The sequence below is a fragment of the Aquarana catesbeiana genome, linkage group LG04 (assembly GCF_042186555.1).
Source record: "Aquarana catesbeiana isolate 2022-GZ linkage group LG04, ASM4218655v1, whole genome shotgun sequence".
Lineage (NCBI taxonomy): Eukaryota > Metazoa > Chordata > Amphibia > Anura > Ranidae > Aquarana > Aquarana catesbeiana.
Window position 1 is genome coordinate 385,107,476 of NC_133327.1, and position 23,265 is coordinate 385,130,740.

The following is a 23,265-nucleotide window of genomic DNA, read 5'->3' on the forward strand; positions in this document are numbered from 1 at the left end:
CTGAATCCCACTGTCTGTCAATGGACGGAACAGTGGGACTCGGGAGCAAGCCCATCTGGGCGCCCCCAGGGAAAGCGGTACCCGATGAAGAGGAGGGGCTTGGAGCGTTGGCGGGGGACCCCAGAAGAAGACGATTGGGGCTGCTCTGTGCAAGATAGGTAAGGTAATGGCATGTTTGTTATTTTTATAAAAAAAAAAAACCCAAAGGTTTACAACCACTTAAGCACTTTTTTACCTGCATTCAGCACCCAAAGAACTGGCATTTTACATCAAATATAGATAACATACATCAGACATGACTATAATAAGAGGTAATAATGAACAACAATATATATACCCTGAAAAGCTGAAACCTTAGCATGTGCTGTATGGCAACTCTATCTTGGCTCCAAGTTGAATCTATGGTATGACATGTGTCCTTGGCACACAGAAGAATCTTTAATGAATAGTACTGGTATGTACAGCGAACCCGTGCTTCCTGCTGTTAGGATCATGGATTATGTAGATACTTTTTTAAAGGTAACAAAAGGAGGGCTTTAACCACAGCACTAAGCTTGCCACAGTCATAGATTCAGGTGGTCTTGCTCTGTAGGCTGCAGCAACGTTTGAATCCCTTCATTGTCTGTCAGTGACTGGTGGGTCACATTTATGTTTATAAGTCCATTACCTTCTGATACTTTCTTTTCATGTCCCTGCTGGATGCTCTCAGTTTTTGCCGTAGATTGTGAAAATAAAATCAATAAGGCTTTTTTTCTCTGGCAAGAATTCACAATAGTACCTTGGCTGTTATAAGATTAAACGGGTAGCTTTGAACTGAGATCTTGATTAAAAGGAACTTTTAGTATTGCTCTGCTATAGAATTCTGAGCAGGCTGATGAATACCGTTGATTATCAAGAAAAAAGAGGACTTGTATAGCAAATCAGGAATCTTTCTTTCACTGCACTTGCCATTGTACCATAATGATATAAAAGATGAGACTTAAGCAAAAAGATTATTGCTTCCTTTAAGATAATCAACAAGTTCCTAGTGGTATACTAATGCAGACTTTTGTTTTACACTTTCTCTTTCGTGTTCCTTGTAAAGTACAGTGTTTCTTTCTTAAAAACAGAAAATTGTCTATGAGTAATGTTCAAAAGCAACCCAATCATAGACCTAAAACATCTTGTTCTTTCCTCATTTAAGGACAGCAAGTGGAGCCACATACATTTTTCCCTTATATGCCCCATCTTACAGCAATGTATCTAGACCTATGAAAAATAGTGGGCACAACATGGTGTATAAATTATGTACAAACCAAAATTTAAAGAGTAACTCCACTTTTGTTGAGGAAAAAAAACATTCCCCTCTGAGTGATCTATGTACATTGCAAGGAGTTTAACAAACTTTGTTGTAGATTTCTATCTTTTGTTTTTCCGAAGGAATAGAGGTTTGTTTGTCTGTCCATGTGCAGAGTAAATCTGTACGAGAGTGATTTTATAATTATCAATCAGCTGCTGCACTTGCAGGGCTCTAATGAGGAAGTTGGAAAAGTCGGCATCCCTTTAGACATAATTTCCTTTTGGGAGTATCTGATCAAAAATGACATTTTTTCTGCTGGGGATGCCAAAAATCTGACTTGTGCAAACTTCTGGGAGAATCTGTGAGTCAATCACACAAGCAGGAAATTACATTTTCAGGGGGCCTTCTGTACACCATCTGTGCGCAGAATGCCTTAAGGTAGCCATATTGCATTGCATTTTATAGAAAATTATAACACTGCAGATTAAAAAAGAGAAACTGATTTTTAACCACTTGCCGACCAGCTCACATACATTTACTGTGGCAGGTCGGCTCTCCTGCGCGAACCGACGTACCTGTACATCGGTCTGTGCAAAGAGGATATGTACAGAGGCAGAACGGGGAGCTGCCTATGTAAACAAGGCGATTCCCCATTCTGCCTAATTACATGTCAGAGATCTTCTGTTACCAGTGATTGGGAACAGCGATCTCTGGCATGTTCCCGGCAGCCCATCCCCCCTACAGTTAGAACACACACAGGGAACACATTTAACCCCTTGATCGCTCCCTAGTGTTAACCCCTTCCCTGCCAGTGCCATTTATACATTGATTAGTGCATTTTTATAGCACTGAACAATGTAATAATGTCACTGGTCCCCAAAAAGTGTCATTTGGGGTCAGATTTGTCCGCCGCAATGTCGGAGTCCCTCTAAAAATCACAGATCGCCGCCATTACTAGTAAAAAAAAAAGTCTAAACCTATCCCCTATTTTATAGATGCGATAACTTTTGCGCAAACCAATATACGCCTATTGCAATTTTTTTTACCAAAAATATGTAGAAGAATATATATCAGCCTAAACTGATGAATAAATGTGTTTTTTTAGATTTTGTTTTTGGATATATATTATAGCAGAAAGTAAAAATAAATGTTTTTTTCTTTTCAAAATGGTAGTTTTTTTTGTTTATATCGCAAAAAATAAACACCACAGAGGTGATCAAATACAATTGAAAGAAAGCTCTATTCGTAGGTAAAAAAGGATGTCAATTTTGTTTGGGTACAGCGTCGCACAAAAACGCAATTGTGAGTTAAAGCGACGCAGTGCCGTATCGTAAAAAATGGCCTGGTCATTAAGAGGACAAATTCTTCCGGGGCTGAAGTGGTTAAAAACATTTAATCACAATATGACTTGAGTTGCAACTGTATGTGCTACATAATTTCTTTTATTATTTTCTATCTTTTTTTCCACTAAAGTGGAGTTACCTTTTAAATGCTCCTCCTAATAATCATCCAAAACCGTATAAATTGTCATACAACAATGTGCACTATAAGAGCCACAGACTGATGTAATTATAGAAAAATTAAACTCAGACTTGCCGTTAGCTTGTTTTCCAAGAGTCTTTCAGGAGAGCACCTGAGAGAGTGGCTCCACCCACTAGGAAACAGGAAACACCAACGCCACCAAATTTTAAAAGGAGGCTTCTCCTCACAGCTCGTCAGTTGTAGCAAAGTGCCTTCGGCCCAAGCTAGAACACATAATCAGAATATGGTTAGTCACAGCATAAATAAAAAAAGAAAAGGGCGGGTCGTTGCTGTCCTGAAAGACTCTTGGAAAACAAGTTACTGGTAAGTCTAACTTGAATTTTCCCTAAACGTCTTTCAGGACAGCACCTGAGAGGATAATCAAGACTTACCAACTAGGGAGGGACAACAGCCTGCAGGACCTTTCTGCCAAATGCCTGATCACCGGCTGACAGAAGATCCAGTCTGTAATGACAGACAAACGTTAGGTAACTTGACCACGTAGCCACCTTACAAATTTGATCTGGGGTGGCACTAGCTTTTTCTGCCCATGTAGTGGCCAGAGCTCTGGTAGCGTGTGCTTGTATTCCCGGAGGGGGAGACAAACCCATCTGGGAATATAGCTTCCGAAATAGCAGTTTTTAGCCATCTAGCAATTGAACCCTTTGATGCTTGGCGGCCCTTTCTGTTGCCAGAAAAAAGAACAAATAAAGAGTGTGAAGACCTAAAGTCCCTTGTTACTTCCAAGTAATGTAATAAAATTCTTCTTACATCCAAGTTATGGAATAAATTCTCCTTTATTCCAAAAGGATTTGAACAAAAAGTGGCAAAAACTCCGAATCTGTTTTAAGTACAATCCTGCTTGGGTAAAGTAACAAAAAAGTTCCTTTACTGATAGAGCCTGTAGTTCACAGATTCTTCCTGCGGACGTAACCGCAACTAAGAATATTGTTTTGAGAGTTAAATTCCTTAACGAGATTGTCTGTAAGGGTTCAAAAGGATCTTTTGTGAAGGCTTGCAGAACTACTGACAGGTCCCATTTAGGAAAATGTTTAGTAGGAGCTGGTCTGGACCTAGTAAGTGCCTTAAAGAATCTTGTAACCAAAAGGAACTGAAGAAATTGGCCTTTCTAGGTATACTCCCAGGGCAGCCAGTGCTAAATCGCTAGACCTTTGTCCACACCATTTTGTAGAAATTCCAAAACTGACAATGTCCTCTACGGTTTGATTTGACGAATGACACGAAAAGTTGGATACTCTCCATACTTAAGCATAAATATCTCTAGTTACTTTCTTTCTACTGGCGGGTAAAGTGGATACTAGAGGTTCTGACAATCCTTTGTTCCTTAACAGCTGCTCCTCAGATACCAGGCGGCAAGGCTTAGTCTGGCTATATCCGGGTGGTATACTGGGCCTTGAAGTAGTAAGTCCTGTCCGAGTGGAAGCTGCCAGAATGGTTTGACTGTCATTTGTAGAATGGAGGAAAACTAGGCTCTTTTCGGCCAGAATAGAGTGATCAAAATTACTGACACTTTTTCCTTTTGTATTTTTCTTAATACCAGTGGAATTAGCTGAAAAGGATGGAATGCATAGCCCAGTTGAAAGTTCCAGGGATGTGCTAAGGCATCTATCCCTAGCGGTTGTCTCGGTGCAGAGGAAAGAACTGAGCTTTTTTTTTTTTTTACGCAAACAAGTCCACTTGTGGACGTCCCCACATCCTGGTGAGCAATGAAAATATTTCTGGATTCAAGCTTCATTCTGCTTCCTGAATTTTTTCGTCTGCTCAAGAAGTCTGCTACTTTGTTTATCGTTCCTTTGAGATGCACTGCTGACAGGGAGAGTAAATGGTTCTCTGCCCACTCCAGGATTTCCATTGACAGCAATAGAAGAGCCTTGCTCCTCCACGGTAGTGGCATTGTCTGATAGAATCTGCACATGAGACCCCTGGAGGTTTGGAGAGGAGGCAACCAATGCTAGGCCGACTGCTTTTAACTCCCTCCCGAAGCAGGAAGGTCCTCAAGCTGATCGGGACCAAATTCCCTGTGCTATACTTTGATCCCAGTGGGCCCCCCATCCCCAACTGCTGGCATCTGTCGTGACTATTTTTTCGGTCAGGAAAGACCATAGTAAGCCCTTTTACAAAGCTGACTGACTTCACCACCAAAGGGTCCTCTTGACCCTGGTGGGGAGCTTTACTTTTGTGCCTAAGGTTTCTGGGCTGTGATCCCAAACCTTTAAGAGAAAACTCTAGAGGGGCCTGAAATGGAGCCTCGCCCACTGAATGGCCGGCATTGTCGAAGTTAAGGTTCCCAGGGCTGATATAACCTTTCTGATTGATATCTCCTGGTTTGTTTGTAGCCTGGCTACTACGTTCAAGACTTTTTTTTTTCATCTGGAAGAAAAAAACCTTTGTTCTACAGAATCTATTTGATAACCTAGAAACTGAACTTGCTGAGCTGGATTGAAATTAGATTTTTGAAGGTTCACAATCCAGCCCAAGGCTTCCAAATGACTGGGGGCCTTGGCCAGGTTTACCTGCAATTTTTCTCTGGAAGGGGCAAAGAAGAGGAGGTCGTCCAGATAAGGGATTGCCGCAATTCCCTGCAGACGGAGAGGAGCGAGAGCTTCCGCCATTATTTTTGTAAAAATCTGTGGGGCGGATGAAAGACCAAAAGGGAGGGCCTTGAATTGTAGATGCAGCACCTCCTTCCCCATATTTATTGCCAGCCTGAGGAACTTTTGAGACTGAGAGGCTATAGACAAATGCAGGTACGCATTTATTAAATCGATTGATGCAATGAAACATCTCTTGGTTAAGAGATTTCTGAACATAAAGATGGAGTCCATGCGGAATCTCCTGTATCAGACTGACCTGTTTAAAGGTTTTAAGTTGAGAATGAGACAAAAAAAAAAAAAACTACCACTAAGTTATATAATAAGACCAACCCACAATATATGGACCCCTGGCTGATGTCATTCACGTTCTCTGTTGCTTGTGCGCAGCTCTGACGAACTTAGCTTTCTTTTCATTTTTGAGTTATGTTCTTTGTCTTTATGGGTGGAGCATCAACATTTGGGATATAAGCTACAGATCAGGAACCCGCAAGCCCTCCTCCCCTGAAGATCTGCATTTTGATTTTTGAAACGCGTTGGACGTTCTGTCTGTCTTACAAAGCTCTGGGCTTTTCCTTGCAGCTGGTTTCCATTTCTGCTCCCAATATTTGTGTTTGTTGCGTATATCCCCATGCTCATGTTGCTATATATTATCAATATGTAATAAATTTTGAATATTTACCATCAAACTGTTTGTGGCCCGGTTTAAAGTCCCAATCTGAAGAATTCATGTTTTGACTCTATGTATCAGGGATGTGGTCCACAATCAGTTTAAGCAATTAGTTGCATCAGAGGATCTCTTTAAAGAATGAGACAAAAGGTTCCCAATGGTTTCTTTACCAGGAAAATATGGGAATAGAAACCCCGATAACGTTCCTCTGGAGGTACCTGAATCACAATCTCCTGTTGCGTCAGATCCCATAACAGGTTGTTCATGGCTAGGGCATTTGTTGTGTCACTTGGCAGGTTTGTTACAAAGTATCTTTCTGGAGGAAGACCTGAAAAGCTATTTTGTATCCCTGGGCCAGCATGTCTGCAATAAATGGGTTTTCTGTCATGCTTGCCCAGTGAGGAAGGAATTTTTGAAGCCTTCCTCCCACTGGCAATGACGAGTCATTGCGATTATTGGTTGGGGCAGGAGGATGGAAAAGGACATTTCCTCTGCCTTTGCCCCTTTGTGCCGACCAATTCCTTCTCTTCTCTTGGGGCTTATTACCTTGTTCTTGAGTTTTTGAGGTCGAAAAAGCTGCTTAACTGGCTGCTTTTTTTTTTTAACAGGAAAAGATTTCTTTTTATCAGCTGTCCTGTCTAGAACTGAATCTAGATCAGTACCGAATAAGAATGTCTCCCATAAAAGGGATCCCACACAATTTACTTTTGGACGCTGCATCTCCTGGCCAGGTATTCAGCCATAGGGCTCTCCTGGCTGAATTAGCTAAGGCCGCGGATCTTGCTGACATCCTTACCGATTCTGCAGATGCGTCAGGAATGTAAGCCACAGCTGCTGCTAGGGTTGAAAAGGAATCAAGTATCTCTTGCCTGGGTGAATCTGCTATAATCTGGGCTTTTAGCTGATTTAGTCAGAACTCCATGTTTCTAGAAACGCTGGTAGTAGCCATAGTCGGTTTGAGATTGATGGATTGCCAAGACTTTTTAAGTTTATCCATCCTTTTGTCCATGGGATCCTTTAATATTCCCATGTCTTTGAATGCCAAGTTGGTTGATCTGGAAACTTGGGAAAAGGCCGCATCCAATTTAGGAACTTTGTTCCCAAGCGCCACTGGGTCTTCATTGAACGGGAAGCATCTTTTATGCGCTCTTGTGAAAATTTTTTTTTTCTCTGGACCCCGCCCATTTCTTTTTGATGGCTTCAGAGATTACTAAATGCACTGGGAAAGTGCGACTTTTTGTTTCACTAAGCCCTGTGTACATTCGGTCATGCAGTGATAATTCTTTCTTCTCTTCACCTAAACCCAGTGTTGCATAGACTGCTTTCAACAGGCTGCCTACTTGTTCTAAGGACAGTTTTTATCTTGAAGGTGCATCTTCTGCCCCTTTGTCCTCCTCTTCCCTGGAGTGAGAGGGGGAACGCTCCCCTTGGGTAGATGGACCAGCTTCAGCCTCCACCGTTGGGATTAATTGTGAGCCCTGAGAGGATCCTGAGGTAGTTGGCTGACTCGGGGATGGTGTTGTAAGAGAAGAGCGAAAAGATTGGATGGTAGCATCTAGCTCTTTAACTGAGGCGATTAAATTGCTGCATGCAGAAAAAGCTTCTTCCTTAACTAAGGAGTCAATGCAAATTTGACACAAAGTCTTCTTCCAACCCTCAAGTAACTTTGTTTTACATGAGGGACATCTCTTTTTGATCGTTGGATCAGAGTTCTTAGCCTGCCAAAAAAACGACAAAAAAAGAACACAAGAGCATCCCAGTTAGTTAAACCTGCCTCCTAACGGGCTCACCACAGGTGCACAGGTAGTACAAAAGCCAACTCCATGTGCCCAGACAGGCCCCAGCCACCAAAAAAATGGAAAGTGAGAGGCACCACAGTACACAGGGCAGACCCCCCCATACCCTCTTAGCTGGGCCTTGCTGGTGCCTGTGCCACTGCCACAGAATCCATCGTGGTGTTGCGCTTGTTGTGACTTAGAATGCCAGTTCCGGAGTCCATCAGCACTGCTGCACTGGACCGGAACATAGGCACCAGGAATGCTTCTCCCCTCTCCCCCTGCTCAATTTCTGGCGGAAATGATGTCGCACCTGCTCCCCGGAGCCGCCCCTTGCTGGATACCTCACTTCCGGCTGCCAGAGTCTCTACTCTGCTACCAAAAAGATGGCAGTGGCCTGTAGCACCGGACATGCTGGGGAATCCAGCGAAGAGCTACCGCCACCTAGGGGCGGCCCCAGAAACGGTCAAGCTCTCTCTGGGCTGAAGGGGAAGAAGGAGCCAACTTACCAGCCACCCTTGGTGCGGCATGGGAGGGGCAGACTCTCTGGAGGCAAAAAGGTATGGTGGGGTGGGCAGTCTGGCCTCTCAAGACAGCACCTCAGAGACTCCGACTCCCAGTAGGTGTTCCCTTGCCAGAGGAAACACAAAACGGATGAGCTGTGGGGAGAAGCCTCCTTTTAAAATTTGGTGGAATTGGTGTTTCCTGTTTCCTTGTGCAGGTATGTGATTCAATCAGATATCCAGTGCTAAAATAATTCCACCATTAATATATTTTGTAGATATTGGATAATATAATTGGATATAACGGGCAGACTTTTTTTTACAATAATGCATTCTCTATATTAAGGTAAAAAACCTATATGCAGTGCCTTCTAAACTCGATGCAGTGTTGTGCCCACGAGCAGTGGCTCTTTCCCTTCTCAGTAAGCAGATTAATTGTCAATGAAATCCTGTGATGAGGGGGCCAAGGGCAGGGCCGAGCTGCACTGTCAGTGTCTATGGACACAAGCAGCGCAGCTTGGGATCGAGCCCACAGGTGTGCCGCCATAGGAAGTGGCTTCTTATGGTGGCACACCAAGAAGAGGAGGAGGAGCCAGGAGAGCCGGTGGGGAACCCAAGAAGAGGAGGAGAGAGGTGCTCTGTGCAAAACCATTGCACGGAGCAGGTAAGTGTATAAAAAGTTTATTATTTAAAAAAAAAATAAAATAAATAACCTTTACAATCACTTTAAAATACCTTTTCCTCCAGCTTCTTCAGGTCATCAGAGGATTTAATTGCACCCTGTTTTGGAACCTCGCAGAAATGTGCAGAGCCTGTCTCAGCGGATAAAAGCTTTTCCTCCAATTCTCCTCTAAGGAAGGGATTTGTCCGGTCCAGAACCAGATTCTGCAGAGGTTTACAGCTTTCACATGTTGAGCTCTTAAAAAGATTTCAAAATAATAAGTTATAAACATTATCATTATAACTTATTCTAACCAATTCTTCTTGTCACTTGACAGCAGCCCTTTTTTCACTGGTACTATTAAAGTCAAGATTTTATTTAATATGCTGTAGGGGAAAACTGGTACAGCAGTCTTTCATATCAGGTACAAGGGCACCACTATAAACTTTACTACAGTCTACAGCCTGGAAGCATATGCTTTATGAAGAGTCATAAGTAAACATTTGGTACACCTTTTAACAAAGGAGCCATAAGTATAGAAACGGGTACTCAAATGCATAACAAATATAAAATGTGTTTATGCTGTTAATAAAATGACATTAACATCAGTTGTAAAAAATAACTATTGTATGGCTTTCCTATTACTACATAGAACTGTCAATTTACTGAAGAATAAAATTGTGGGAAAAATAAAAAAAAAAAAACACTGGATGCTGTGGGTACAGAATTCTGTTTTCCATTTACTCTATTATATTTTCTAATGGAAGAACTAGATGGGTTTGTGTTTTTTTAAACCTAACTATGTAACTGCATGGATACAGATGTACTGTGATAAACTGAATATTCACCTTGATCCCATGGATGTAGCGGTCTTCTCCATTCATCACTGGACTTTTGGCTGACTGATGAGTACGTAGCTCACCACCTCTGATGGCTTGCTGCAGATGGGAGATCTGCTGTCTCTGTCTGAAAGGACACAATGAATTTACAACATAAGACTTTCATATCCAAAATAGCAAACTGCACACCTACTATTCTATTTGTACTGCTGAAGCCATAGACTTGTACAGGAATGCAAAACCTGTTTTATATATAGGCAGGTGTCCCAATACTTTTGACAATATAGTAAATATATATATATATATACACACACACTGAATTGTCAAAAGTATTGAGACACTTGCCTTTACGCACACAAGATCTTTAATGGCACCCCAATCTTAGTCCGTAGGTCTCAATATTGAGTTGACCCACAATTTGCAGCTATAACAGCTTCAACTTTTCAAGGAAGGCTGTCAGGCTGTCCACAAGGTTTAGGACTGTGTCTATGGGAATGTTTGACCATTCTTTGAGAAGCGCATTTGTGAGGTCAGGCACAGACGTTGGGCGAGAAGGCTTGGCTAACAGTTTCCACTCTAATTCATCCCAAAGGTGTTCTATGGGGTTGTGGTTGTGCAGGCCAGTCAAGTTCCTCCACCCCAACTCGCTCATCAATGTCTATATGGACCTTGCACACTAAGATGCGGAGCCAGCTGTCAATCAAGTAGGCAAAATCATCTGGATTTTTCCAAAACCTGGAGCGGCTCTGCCCCATTAGCCAATAGTGGGCAATAGTCTCCTTTTCAGCTGACTCCGGGGCACAAGAGAACCAAAGTAAGTGTACAGTGTACACCTGTGACCCCCAAAAGAAGTATGGTCTAAAAAAAAAAATTTGGTCATACTTCTCTTTAAAAGTTTGTGTTATTTAATGATTTTTATATCTTGATATAATAAAACATAATCCACCGCATGACACTTTGTTGCTGCATATTAAAGGGATCCCTTTCTTGCATTACATACTGCTGTGACCTGGAGGTCACATGATTATGAAGCCAAGGGACATACACTGCAGAGAGCCAGCAATATCATGGCATTTTGGCTGCGAACCTATTATATAAAAAAACATAGGATAGGAACTAAAAAAAAAAAAAAAAAAAAAAAAAAAAAGCAGCAAACGCCACTGAAAAAAAAAATCAGGATTTTATTTTTCTATTACAGTGATTTGTGAATCAATTACATATTTATATTGTATGGAGGGTAAAGAGAATAAATAGTTGATTTGCTTTGGATGAAAAGATGGAATAAAAGGTTTCAGATTTCCAGTAAATAATATGGTCCAATTATCGATGTTACTATATGCAAAACAAAAATGATTTTTAGTCAACACAAAAGTAAAACAAGATTAAGGGCCTTAGATTTCAACTAGATTTCCAAACTTTTGCATGTTTGCAAATGAACATACTGCCATCTAGTGATGGATCAGTGGCAGTATGCTACCTGGGAGTAATGCATAGGCAATGAACATAAACTGTAAAAAAAATGGAAAGTCTGTTTTGCCTCTGTATTTTTTTATCATCTATGATATGTGTTTTAAAAATAAAAGTATACAATATATAGCATATATGCTTAATGTAGTCTACAACCATATAGAGACTAAAATATGAATTGCTTTTGGCCCTCTGAACATAACCTGAACATAGCTAAAGCAGTGGCATACAAAAAGATTTAGGACAGATTTTTAGTGGAACATGTTATTACAATTAGGCTCCATTTACATTAACACTTCTCCAGAGTCGCATGATTTCCAGTGCGACTTTGATCTGACTTGACACTCTCTGGACCAGAGTCGCATCAAAAGTCAGACCAAAGTAGCGCAGGAACCTTTTTTGAAGTCACAGCGACTTCTGTAGTGTTAGTAGGAACGTCTCTCATAGACATACATTGCATTTCACATGTCCTGCGAATTGGGATCTCACAAGTCGGATCCCAAGTCGCACAAGTGTAAAAGGAGCCTAACTGTTGTAACAGTTTAATACATGTCAGGCTTGTGTTCTGCATTGATCAACACAGGCTCAATTCAATTGTTTTCTATGTGCCCTGTACACACAAAACAACTGCACTGGCGTGGGTTGCCTGCATCTTTCTGCAAAGCATGAAAACACATCACAATGCGTTGCTGTGCAGAGTTAGATTAAGGGTTTTTTTGTTAGATTTAAAATAAGGGATGTGTCAATACCGGTGTCGATACTAAGCATTTGCACGAGTACCGGTACTTGCGACTGCACGTGTGTATTATATATATAGATAGATAGATAGATAGATAGATAGATAGATAGAGAGAGAGAGAGAGAGAGAGAGAGAGAGAGAGAGAGAGAGAGAAAGAGAAAATCGCCATCTAGTGGGCAGTTTAATAAAAATGTTAGAACTCAAAGTACATGTCTGGCCAAATGCAAAATCTTCATAGGTGTCCCGATCCTGCCGCTGATGGCAAATCACAGGCGCTGGAAGTGCTCACAGGCCTGGAGATGTAGAGGCATTCTGCTCACAAACTAACATCACTTCCGCCCTACACCCACGGAGTCCTGGAACGTCTCCTCCAGCGGGCGTGCTCTGATATCATCAGCGAGGCCGGACACCTATGAAAATTTTGAATTTGGCCAGATATGTACTGTGAGTTCTAACATTTGTAACAAACTGATCACTAGAAGGCGATTTTCCCTTTCTAAACACACACACTCAGGAGCAGTGGGGAAAAACATCGCATGTGAGTCAAACAGGAATCGCAACGCATTTGATTCTTTGCGCCAATTTTTTTGGTATTCATGCAAATTGCACTGCAAAGTATCAGTACTCAGTATCGGTGAGTACGTGACCCAAAAGTATCTGTACTTGTACTCGCCAATAAAAAAAAATGCCATCAGTGCAACCCTAATTTTACAAAACATTGCAGCGAGTAAGCAACCTGACGCATGTGTGTTGTGCCCCACCATGTTTGAACGCTAGGTATACCTTTTAATGCAGTTATGTATTCTTAAAAAAGCCACTTGTATTTTACTGCACGGCAGTAAACCGCTTCACGACAGAAGGGTAATGCCGATCAGGCTCTCCTGCATGCACATTTGCTCAGGAAAATATAAACAAAAAGAGTATTTCCCCTGCGCTCGTGCAGGCGGTGTTAGTGTAAAGTAGTAGTAATTCCGAATGGTAAGTAGTATAGAACGATCATGCATGTCCTGCTGCCTAGACTGACCAGGAGTGTTCTGAAGAAAGCCAAGTGCCTTGACTATTGCAACTCCCTTCTCATTGGCCTGCCTCTCCATGGGCTGTCCCTTCTTCAGTCTATCATAAATGCTGCTGGCAAACTTATCCACCTTACCAACCGCTCAGTGTCTGCCAACCCTCTCCTCAAATCCCTACACTGGCTCCCAATCACCCAGCAAATTAAATTCAAAATACTAACCACAACATACAAAGCCATTCACAACTCTGCCCCGAGCTACATCACCAATCTTGTCTCCAAATATCACCCAATTCGACCTCTCCGCTCTTCTCAAGACCTCCTGCTTTCAAGCTCTCTCATCTCCTCCTCTCATGCTCGTCTCCAGGATTTCTCCAGAGTCTCTCCCATCCTCTGGAACTCACTACCTCCACCTGTCCAGCTATCCCCTACTCTTTCTACCTTCAGGCGATCCCTGAAAACTCATCTCTTCAGGAAAGCCCATCACATCTCCAACTAATCTTTTACCACTTCCACCAGCTCATTCCCCACAGTTACAACCTTTTGTACCACCTGCCCCACCCTATTATATTGTAAGCTCTTCTGAGCAGTGCCCTCTTAATCATCTTCTATTTTATTGTATTATAACTGTATTGTCTCCCTTCAATATTGTAAGGCGCTGCGTAAACTGTTCGCGCTATATAAATCCTGTATAATAATAATAAGTGGAAAGAAGAGGGTGGAAGGCGAGTGATCTAACGCATGAATCAAAATGGTATAGTTTATTCATAAACAAAGTAGAGGAGTACAAAGAAATTACAATGAATGCATTAAAAACTGGGTTACAAGATATCCATTGAGAATTAAAAAATGAATGATTAAAAATGCCCATGCAAGGGCAAACACTCAAGGTAGGCTAACACATTTCGTGGTTTTCCCTCTTCATCAGAGACTTGGAAAGAAAAAGAAAGTCTGTAAGGTGTGGCAGATACACATTAGCACTCCTCTTGCAACACAGGACAGCACTCTGCTGGGAGGATCCCAGAACTCCCAGAAAGTTCAGCCTGCAACTTATGTATATGGGCTGCAGCCTTTTAACAAGTCCAAACGCAGGAACAAATGATAAACAACATATAACAAACCAACCATTCATTCTACGGCATGTAGAGCAATGTGATGTTGATACCCCTAGAGTAAAGGAGAATACATTACCCACTATGTGATACATCTCGGAATCAGCCATTCCTCTTCATGTGTATCTACCACACCTACAGACTTTTTTTTCTTTCCAAGGCTCTGATGAAGAGGGAAAACCTCGAAACGCGTTAGCCTATCTTGAGCATTTGCCCTTGCATGGGCATTTTTAATTATTAATTTTTCATTTTTTAATTCTCAATGAATATCTTGTAACGCAGTTTTTATGAATTCGTAGTAATTTCTTTGTACTTATCTACTTTGTTTATGATTAAACTATACCATTTTGATTCATGCGTTAGATCACGCGCCTTCCACCCTCTACTTTCCACTTTACATTTGCTAAGAAGCAGGACGATAGTGGCTCTATCAGCTTTCTGCTGCTCCTGACCAAGCTGTATTATAACTCCAACAGAACAAAATGAGGTCAGTTGCCAACCTGGCTGAATTGTGTAAATCCTAGTGCTGTATATCCAATGGCAGGTAAAACAACTCATGTATGCAGGGCTTTTTTTCAGGGGGAACTTGGTGGAACTCAGTTCCACCACCTCTGGCTCTGAATCTTTGGTGCCTGCTCACCACAATCACTTGTAAACACCGAAGTCTGGTTTCTGTGTTTACAAGTGACAGCTCTGCACTCTGTGTGTAACCCCCATGAACTCTGCACTCTGTATGTAATGCAATCCTGATATTTAATGCCCCTTTAAGACCCTTCTACTGTTTGTGAAATATGACCATACCCACTATTTGATGTGATTTGCAGGGTGTGTGTGTGGGGGGAGGTGTTTTGGGGGGTCGTGGTTGAGTTCCAGCACCTATTGTTTGAGGAAAAAAAGCCCTGCATGTTTATATGCCAGCTGTATATTTATCTGTATGTCTGGAGTTCAGCTTTAATAAATCATATGGAAAGGATCATGAATTCACAATGTTCTGTAAAGCTGGCCATAGGTTAATTTCTTTAATACTTAAAAAAACAAAAAAAACAAAAAAAACCCAAAAAAAACAAAACAAAAAAAAACCAAAAAAAAAAAAAAAACCCACAGATTTCCCGATTCCCCCCATCCACACATTGGATGTGGGTGGGGGCAGCAAATCACTCCCGCCGTGCTATTGTTTTCTGCTGTCAGAATACACTGATCAATGCTGCTGGATATAGCCACTGGCACTGATCGTTCGATTGGGGGAAAAGACAGGCTGGTTGTACAGAAGTCGATTGGTAGAATTTCTGGGTGGAAGGAGATCGTTATACAGTGGTGTTTTGTTTGGTCGTGGAGAACAAGAAATGGATACACAGTTTCTGGAAGTGTATTTTCACAGCAGTGGAGAAGAAAAGCTGCAATTTACCAGTACTTTTTTTTTATTTTCCTAATTTTTCACGTTACTCTACACCAGGGGTCTTCAAACGATGGCCCTCCAGTTGTTCAGGAACTACAATTCCCATCATGCCTAGTCATGTCTGTGAATGTCAGAGTTTTACAATGCCTCATGGGATGTGTAGTTCTGCAACAGCTGGAGGGCCTTAGTTTGAAGATCCTTGCTCTAGAGCAGTGATGGCGAACTCCAGATGTTTTGGAACTACAGTTCCCATGACGCTCATGCACTCAGCAGTGTAGTTGAGCATCATGGGAAAATGTAGTTCCAAAACATCTGGAGTGCCAAGGTTCGCCATCACTGCTCTAGATTCTTTATATGGGCACTTTTTTTAGATGAACTTTATTTACTAATCACTTTTATGCCACAGATGTACACTTTTTTTGCTTTACGTGCGATTTATTTTATGAGTGTTATGTGCACATTTTCACTGAACTGCATTTAGCTGTTTCGAAGGGTGATAGCACAAAATTTTATATTTATAAATAAAAAAAAAAAAAAAACAAGGCATGCTGGGAGTAGTAGGTGGGGTTATACTGGTCCACAATTTTTTGTTAGGGAGTGTCCAGTCCTCACGTAGGCGGCAATATAACCGGACAGTTTCTGAATTGCTGTGTCCTTTAATGGAAGACAAAGAAATTGCTTTTTATTATTAATTTTGGGTTTCGATACGCTTTAAAGGTTGCCTTGTACACAGCTTTTGATGTGAACGAACAGGCAAGAAAATGAATGGACGTTATATTTATATGAAGCTAGAGGCAATAACACCTATTTGAATACTTACCCATGTCAAACAGCAATTATTAAGTGTGTGTGAAATCATAAATATCAAACAACTAGGAATAAAATAATCCACACACAATGTGCTTTGCCATTTTCTATAATCCCACTGACCTGCAGCACCCAACAAAGGAATGCTTTGTAACAACTGCATTTCTCAGTTAATGTTGGGACACACAAATATAGCTCAACATTTATTCTAATGCACAGCTGCTGTGAGCTGCTAATCCATTTCTTAACCATAGAGCATGACAGTTGTTTCTGATAAAGAAAACATGACCACACAATAAATAGTTCCACCATGACCTACAATGACCACAATGTCTATTGTCATAGTATTTGTACAGAATTATAATGCATCAAACTGATAAAACCACAATTAGGCAAGATCTACTGCTCTTATCAGGGCACAATGGACTTTATTATTATTATATCCCACAAAATGTAAAAGGTTTGTCTGTTTCATTTTTACAAAATGTACCTAAATTTAAACCTAAACTATGCAAATATCGTAAAAGACTTTGCTTATAGAGTTCCAAATAGATTAATATTTTAAGCTGACCATAGCTCATCAAAATGGTTGTAAACTCTTACATATTGCATACTCAGTGAAGTGACTGGCCTCAGGTGATACACAGATGAAACAAACCCTCCTACATAAAGTTGTACCTGTTTATCTGCTATATATTGCAGCTTACCAGTGCCATGGTATAGCCTTTTCTTTATTCAGACTTTTTCTTATGTTTTCACCTCATTATTCTGGCATTGAAACACTTTCTGTCCAAGGGTGACAATGCTCACTCACTGTACTGGAGGAGCAGCATGCTTAACCCAGGTTGCGCGCCAGGTTTGGACTACAGAACACCTCCACCTCTCAGCATCTCCATCACAGAGTGGGGAGGTGTGCTGCAGTTCACAGATGATAGCTGGGAGAGCTGTTAACATTGTTTAAGGTTTCTGTTCAGTGCACAGGAATTGCACTGGAATCAAAAGAGAGAGATGGCAGTACTAAGATTTCTGGGAGTGTACATCTCAGAGGATCTCACCTGGACAACCAACGTCACATCACTCCCCAAGGTGGCACAACAGCGCCTACACTTTCTCCGTTGCCTTAAAACAGCCAGTTTCCCTCCACCCGTTCTTACCACATTCTATAGGGGAACCATTGAAAGCGTGCTGACTAGCTGCATCATTGTCTGGTATGGGAACTGTAGTTCTGCAAATCACAAGACCCTGCAGTGGTTAGTGAAGACAGCTAAAAAGACCATTGGTAACCCTCTCTCTTCCATCCTGGACATTTTCCATACACTATGCTCCAGCAAAGCCACCACTATCGTGAAGGATCCTAGCCATCCCGCAGTCTCTTTCAGCTCCTGCCATCAGGTAGAAGGTACCGGAGTATCAATACCCCCCGGTCTGTCAGACTGTTTTAACAGCCCCCCCCCCCCCCCCCCCCCCCCCAAGGCTGTGAGAGTCCTCAAATCTAATCCCCTCTGAACTTGTTGCTAAACAGACTCAATAAGAAATATGTAGTGCTTAGGCAGTACACTACAAATCATCTTGCACTTCGTACGGATTGCCCTGAAATATCTCTTTTGCACAATCTCATGTCCAGTAATTATGTAGATCTTATATATAGCACAAGGGTAGGCAACCTTTTGAGCACAGTGTGCCGAAAAATGTTTTCAAAGAAATTGAGCGTGCCGATTTTATAACAAAAAAATGTCAACTTCACACTCACACGAACAGGCAGAAAGAACATTTCTGGACGCAATTTCTGCCTGTTAAAAACAACACCCTGGCTATTCGGGAACCATTAATCAAATCTAAAGACTTTTCTGTGGCCGCGCTCTGTTGGTTGTCCTATTTCGGGGCCTTTGTGTGGGCTGTTTTGAGCCTGAACGCAGTCTATATTTTAATTGGTGGACAACTAATGGCAGAAGTTCATCTGACTTTTTTCACTGCACATACTCTTATACTTTTTCATATAATTTGATACTGAATACATTCATTTTCTCTCCTAAAAAACGCCTCTGAAGAAGGGACATCGTCCTGAAACATGGTAGGCTTACGAAGGAACTTGTATTCATTTTTGAATGTGTTAATAGTATATTATGTATAAATTGTTTATTTTCGCACAAATGTTCTGTATAGATTACTATTTTTATTCATGCGTTTTTAAGCATTTCTTCAAATAAATAATATGTTTTTATAAAAAAAATTCTTCGTTTTCAAAGTTCGCCTTAAAAGTCCCTTTTTCCCGGGGGGTACTAGTGTCCCTTTCCACAATAGATTTTGGGATGTTGGCAACGCTTTATTGAGAATTTAAATTCTCTCTGTGGTTCACTACTATATAACATCCTGCACTCTAACGCCTCAGCTCAGCCCCAATTCATGCAACACCACACTTCAGATCACTGTCCCCCCTGCAAATCTGTTTCACCACTGTACCCCCTTGCTCATCTGCCCCACCACTAACCCCCTGCTCATCTGCCCCACCACTGTAACCCCCTGCACATCCGCCCCACCTCTAACCCCCTGCACATCTTCCCCACCTCTGTAACCCCCTGCTCATCTTCTCCACCTCTGTAACCCCCTGCTCATCTGCACCACCTCTGTACCCCCTGCACATCTTCCCTACCACTGTAACCCCCTGCACATCTTCCCCACCACCATATCCCCATGCTCTTCTGTCTCACTGCTTAACCATCTTCTCATCTGTCCTAACACTGAACTTATCTGCCCCACCACTGTAATCCCCTTTCTCATCTGCCCCACCACTGTACCTCTTTGCACATCTGTCCCACCTCTGTTCCCCCTTGCTCTTCTGCCACACCTCTGTTCCCCCTACTCTTCTGCCCCACCTCTGTTCCCCCTTCTCATCTGCCCCAACACTGAACCCCCCCCCCCGCTCATCTGTCCCACCACTGTAACGCCCTTCTCATCTGGCCCATCGCTGTACCCCCTGCTTTTCTGTCCCACTGCTGAACCCCCTTCTCATACCTCCCACCACTGTACCTCCTGCACATCTGCACCACCACTGTACCCCCTTGCTCTTCTGTCCCACCACTGTAACCCCCTGCTCATCTGCCCCACCACTGTACCTCCCTGCACATCTGTTCCACCGCTGTATCCCCATGCTATTCTGTCTCACTACTGGATCACCTTCTCATCTGTCCTAATACTGAACCCATCTGCTCATCCGCCCCACCACTGTAACCTGCTTTGTCACCTGCCTTACCAATTTACCCCCTGCACATCTGTCTCACCTCTGTACCCCCTGCTCTTCTGCCCCACCTCTGTTCCCCCTGCCCCACCACTGTTCCCCCTGCTCTCCTGCCCCACCACTGTATCCCCCTGCTCTTCTGTCCCACTGCTGAACTCCCTTCTCATCTCTTCCACTACTGTACCTCCCTGCACATCTGCCCCACCGCTGTACCCTCATCTTCTGTTCCACCTCTGAACCCCTCCTGCTCATCTGCTCCACCGCTGTACCCTCTTCTCATCTATGATATGTGTAATATGCATAGTGGTGAAAGGAAGCAGACATGAGACATCTACCTGTCCTGGCACACTCATCCTGCTGATCCACTGCTCGTATCCAGCCCACGTGCTTGTATGATGTATGTGATGTATGTGAGGTCACATACAAGCAAATGGAATAGATACACAATGATGAGCTCAGGTCAGGGGCATTTTCTGAAAGCAGTAGGCCTGTGTGCAGGATCATAAGTTGGGCCCCCGCAGCTGAGAAAAAGTGGTTGGGTGTGATTTTCATTGCGCTGAATATTGGCTGTGGCTTAAAAGGGACACAGTGCAGGGGTTCAGTAGTGACGCAAAGGTTCAGGAGTAGTTTCAATAAAGTTCCCAGAAGCTCAACAGTAATTCCACAAACTGTCACCTGATTGTGGTTTTCTCAAATCACAGTGAAATCCCTTCTTTCTGAGATTGGTAGTGGCAACCAAGAGAGTCATCTTCCTCCAGATGGTGGGCGGGGCCAACAGGACTGTGTTTGGCTTTAGCAGTGGCCAATGACAGTCCTCCTCCTCCAGGAAACAGGGACCCCCCCCAAACAGAACTGCACCCAATCTCTTCCTCATCACAAAAGCTGAGGGGGAGGCACTGTGCCTCCCCCTCAGTGCAGGTGCAGCGTGGGGAATTCTGAAATTGGAATGTATTAGTGTCTCATTGACATTTCCCTGCGCTGCTCTGCTGATGGGGGGGGTTAGTCGAGTGCCGGCAAAAGAGGCTTTGTGTGCCGCTTGCGGCACCCGTGCCGGGGGTTGCCTACCCCTGATATAGCAGTTTACTAACAGTATATGTACAGTTATAGTTTCCAGATGTGTATTAGGGTTTTTTTTTAATTCACTGTTCTATCTTTGTATGTTTACAATTCTGTTTAATTCGTATGTAGCTTCGTGGTACTGTGAGATACGATATTTCATTCTACTGTGTGTCCTTACGTGTAGGAGAATGACAAAGGTGGACTTGAATTGAAAAGGTACTTTTCTATACAGAAAATGCACGTGGTTAAAATAAATAAATAAAAAGAAAACAAATGCAGCCACCACATCTAAAGAACTGGTAAGCAGCAATATATTTATTTTTTGTTATTGGGTTTAGTTACCTTTTCTTTGAACTTTAGGCTCACATTTTCCACAACAATGTACAGAACTATTACGGGGTCTACCATGGCCATGTTTGGCTATAAAAAAAATGTAAATAAACATGACAGATTGGACATATTTTTAAATATGCACTATGTACATGAACTGTGTTGATGAATCAGCACCAGAGCAGTAATGCAGAGTGAAGGTCCTCTCCAGGAACTGTGTAACTGGATGAGGCCTGACATTTTAAACACTTTAAAATGTCGTAGATACGTTTTATGAAAAGTAATTGGTCTCCTAAGAACCCTAGTGTCACAAATCATTGGTTTACTGCAACTGGAGTTAATGAGTTCTCAAAGGGATGCACTATAATGGGTGTCAGACACCAGGATTGTCTACATGGCCTTGAGGCCATTTCAAACTGAAATAGATAATTTTGCCACAAATGTCTTAATCCTCATTTTTCAAACTAAGTTTTATAAGTAAGCTTGCAATCTTTTAAATAAAATGTGTAAGCAATGAGACTGCCCGTGCTAATTTTTTTCTGGAAGTAGTAGTTCCCTACTCTCATGCTGATTTATTATCATTTGACCTAGAAAATGTCATCCTCACCTAGGCAAAGAATAAGTAAGTGGGAACTGATGGAAGAGGTGCTTGGTACCCAACAAAATTTGAAATGTGAAGAAGGAAGGGCAAGTAGTCTGTAACGTATAAGAGGAGACTGAAGGTCCACTTTAAAAAGAGAAGTTTGGGAATCATTAAAAAAAATTATACTCACCTAGGTGGATGCAGCATCAAATCGATGCTGCATCTGTAACCCCTCTGGCTCTAAGGCTGAGAATTTAAATAGTCTGGTTGAAAAAAGGCAGAAGTCCAATAAAAAGGAAAGAAAATTAAAAAATTACACACACACAGGTTATAAAAAGTCTACACACCCCTGTTAAAATGTCAGGTTTCTGTGATGTAAAAAATGAGCCAAAGATAACATAATTTCAAAAATGTTTCCACCTTTGATGTGACCTATAAACTGTACAACTCAGTTGAACATCAAACTAAAATCTTTTTAGGTGGAAGTAAAAATAAAAAACTAAAATAATATGGTTGCATAAGTGTGCACACCCTTTATTAATACTTTGTTGAAGCACCTTTTGATTTTATTACAGCACTCAGTCTTTTTGGGTATGAGTCTATCAGCATGGCACATCTTGACTTGGCAATATTTGCCCACTCTTCTTTGCAAAAACACTCCAAATCCGTAAGATTGCGAGGACATCTCCTGTGCACAGCCCTCTTCAGATCCCACCCCACGGATTTTTCAATCAGATTCAGGTCTGGGCTCTGGCTGGGCCATTCCAAAACTTTAATCTTCTTCCGGTGAAGCCATTCCTTTGTTGATTTGGATGTATGCTTTTGGCCGTTGTCACACTAAAAGATGAAGTTCCTCTTCATGTTCAGCTTTCTAGCAGAAGCCTGAAGGTTTTGTGCCAATATTGATAAATGAAAGCAGCAGTTGGGACTTTATATGAGGCTTTTAACAAATAAGGACAAATGCCTCCATCCCTAATATATGGAAAAGGGGGGAAGGAAATGGGACTTTATATGAATCATGCAGCCAAGGAAACATGAAAGGGTGTGTCTGGTAGGTAGTAATTAATAAGAACCACATATGTTACATAGTAGCATAATATATAAATAGTAGATAAAGTACATATAATTTATTTCATACAAATAACATGATAATAGCATAGCAAGGTAACATATAAATTCATATTGTAGGCAAAGGCAAAAACCAAACTCATTGACATGTGTCTCCATAGTATAAAATATTAAAATCTTAATTAAATAGTTACTCTGTAATAGGCCTAGCATATGTAGTAGTAATATGATAATGGTCTTGAAATTTGTTCAAAAGGGGTATCTGATAGCTTGATGCGTTTCTTGACCAATGCCACTCAGGAGAAAAAAAGGGCAGAAATCTAAAAATAATAATGATATTGAAAATTACTATGATATGTACGCAATAAGCTGGTCCATCTAAACAAGAGAGATGGGGACAATACAATTGTATGTATATGTTGAATCATACCTACATGTAAAACATGGATCTGGGTGCAAGCATGGAGAGTCGGAGGTCGGCCGGAGAGGTCACCAGCCAATATTGACTGGTATTTGGATCTGTTAACAATTCCCTCTACCTTGACTAAGGCCCCTGTTCCAGCTGAAGAAAAACAGCCCAAAAGCATGATGCTGCCA

General features: G+C 41.9%; 1 protein-coding gene across 3 annotated transcripts in view; it reads right to left on the reverse strand.

Moving 5' to 3' along the window:
• Positions 1-23,265, reverse strand: part of CEP85L (centrosomal protein 85 like) — a 212,905-nt gene that overhangs the window by 47,502 nt on the left and 142,138 nt on the right. For all 3 annotated transcript variants that reach the window (XM_073627156.1, XM_073627157.1, XM_073627158.1), the window contains 2 exons: positions 9,870-9,987; positions 9,096-9,278 (listed from right to left, as the gene is read on the reverse strand). In XM_073627156.1, the coding sequence (XP_073483257.1) occupies positions 9,096-9,278; positions 9,870-9,987 (301 nt within the window). The remainder of the gene's footprint in view (positions 1-9,095; positions 9,279-9,869; positions 9,988-23,265) is intronic.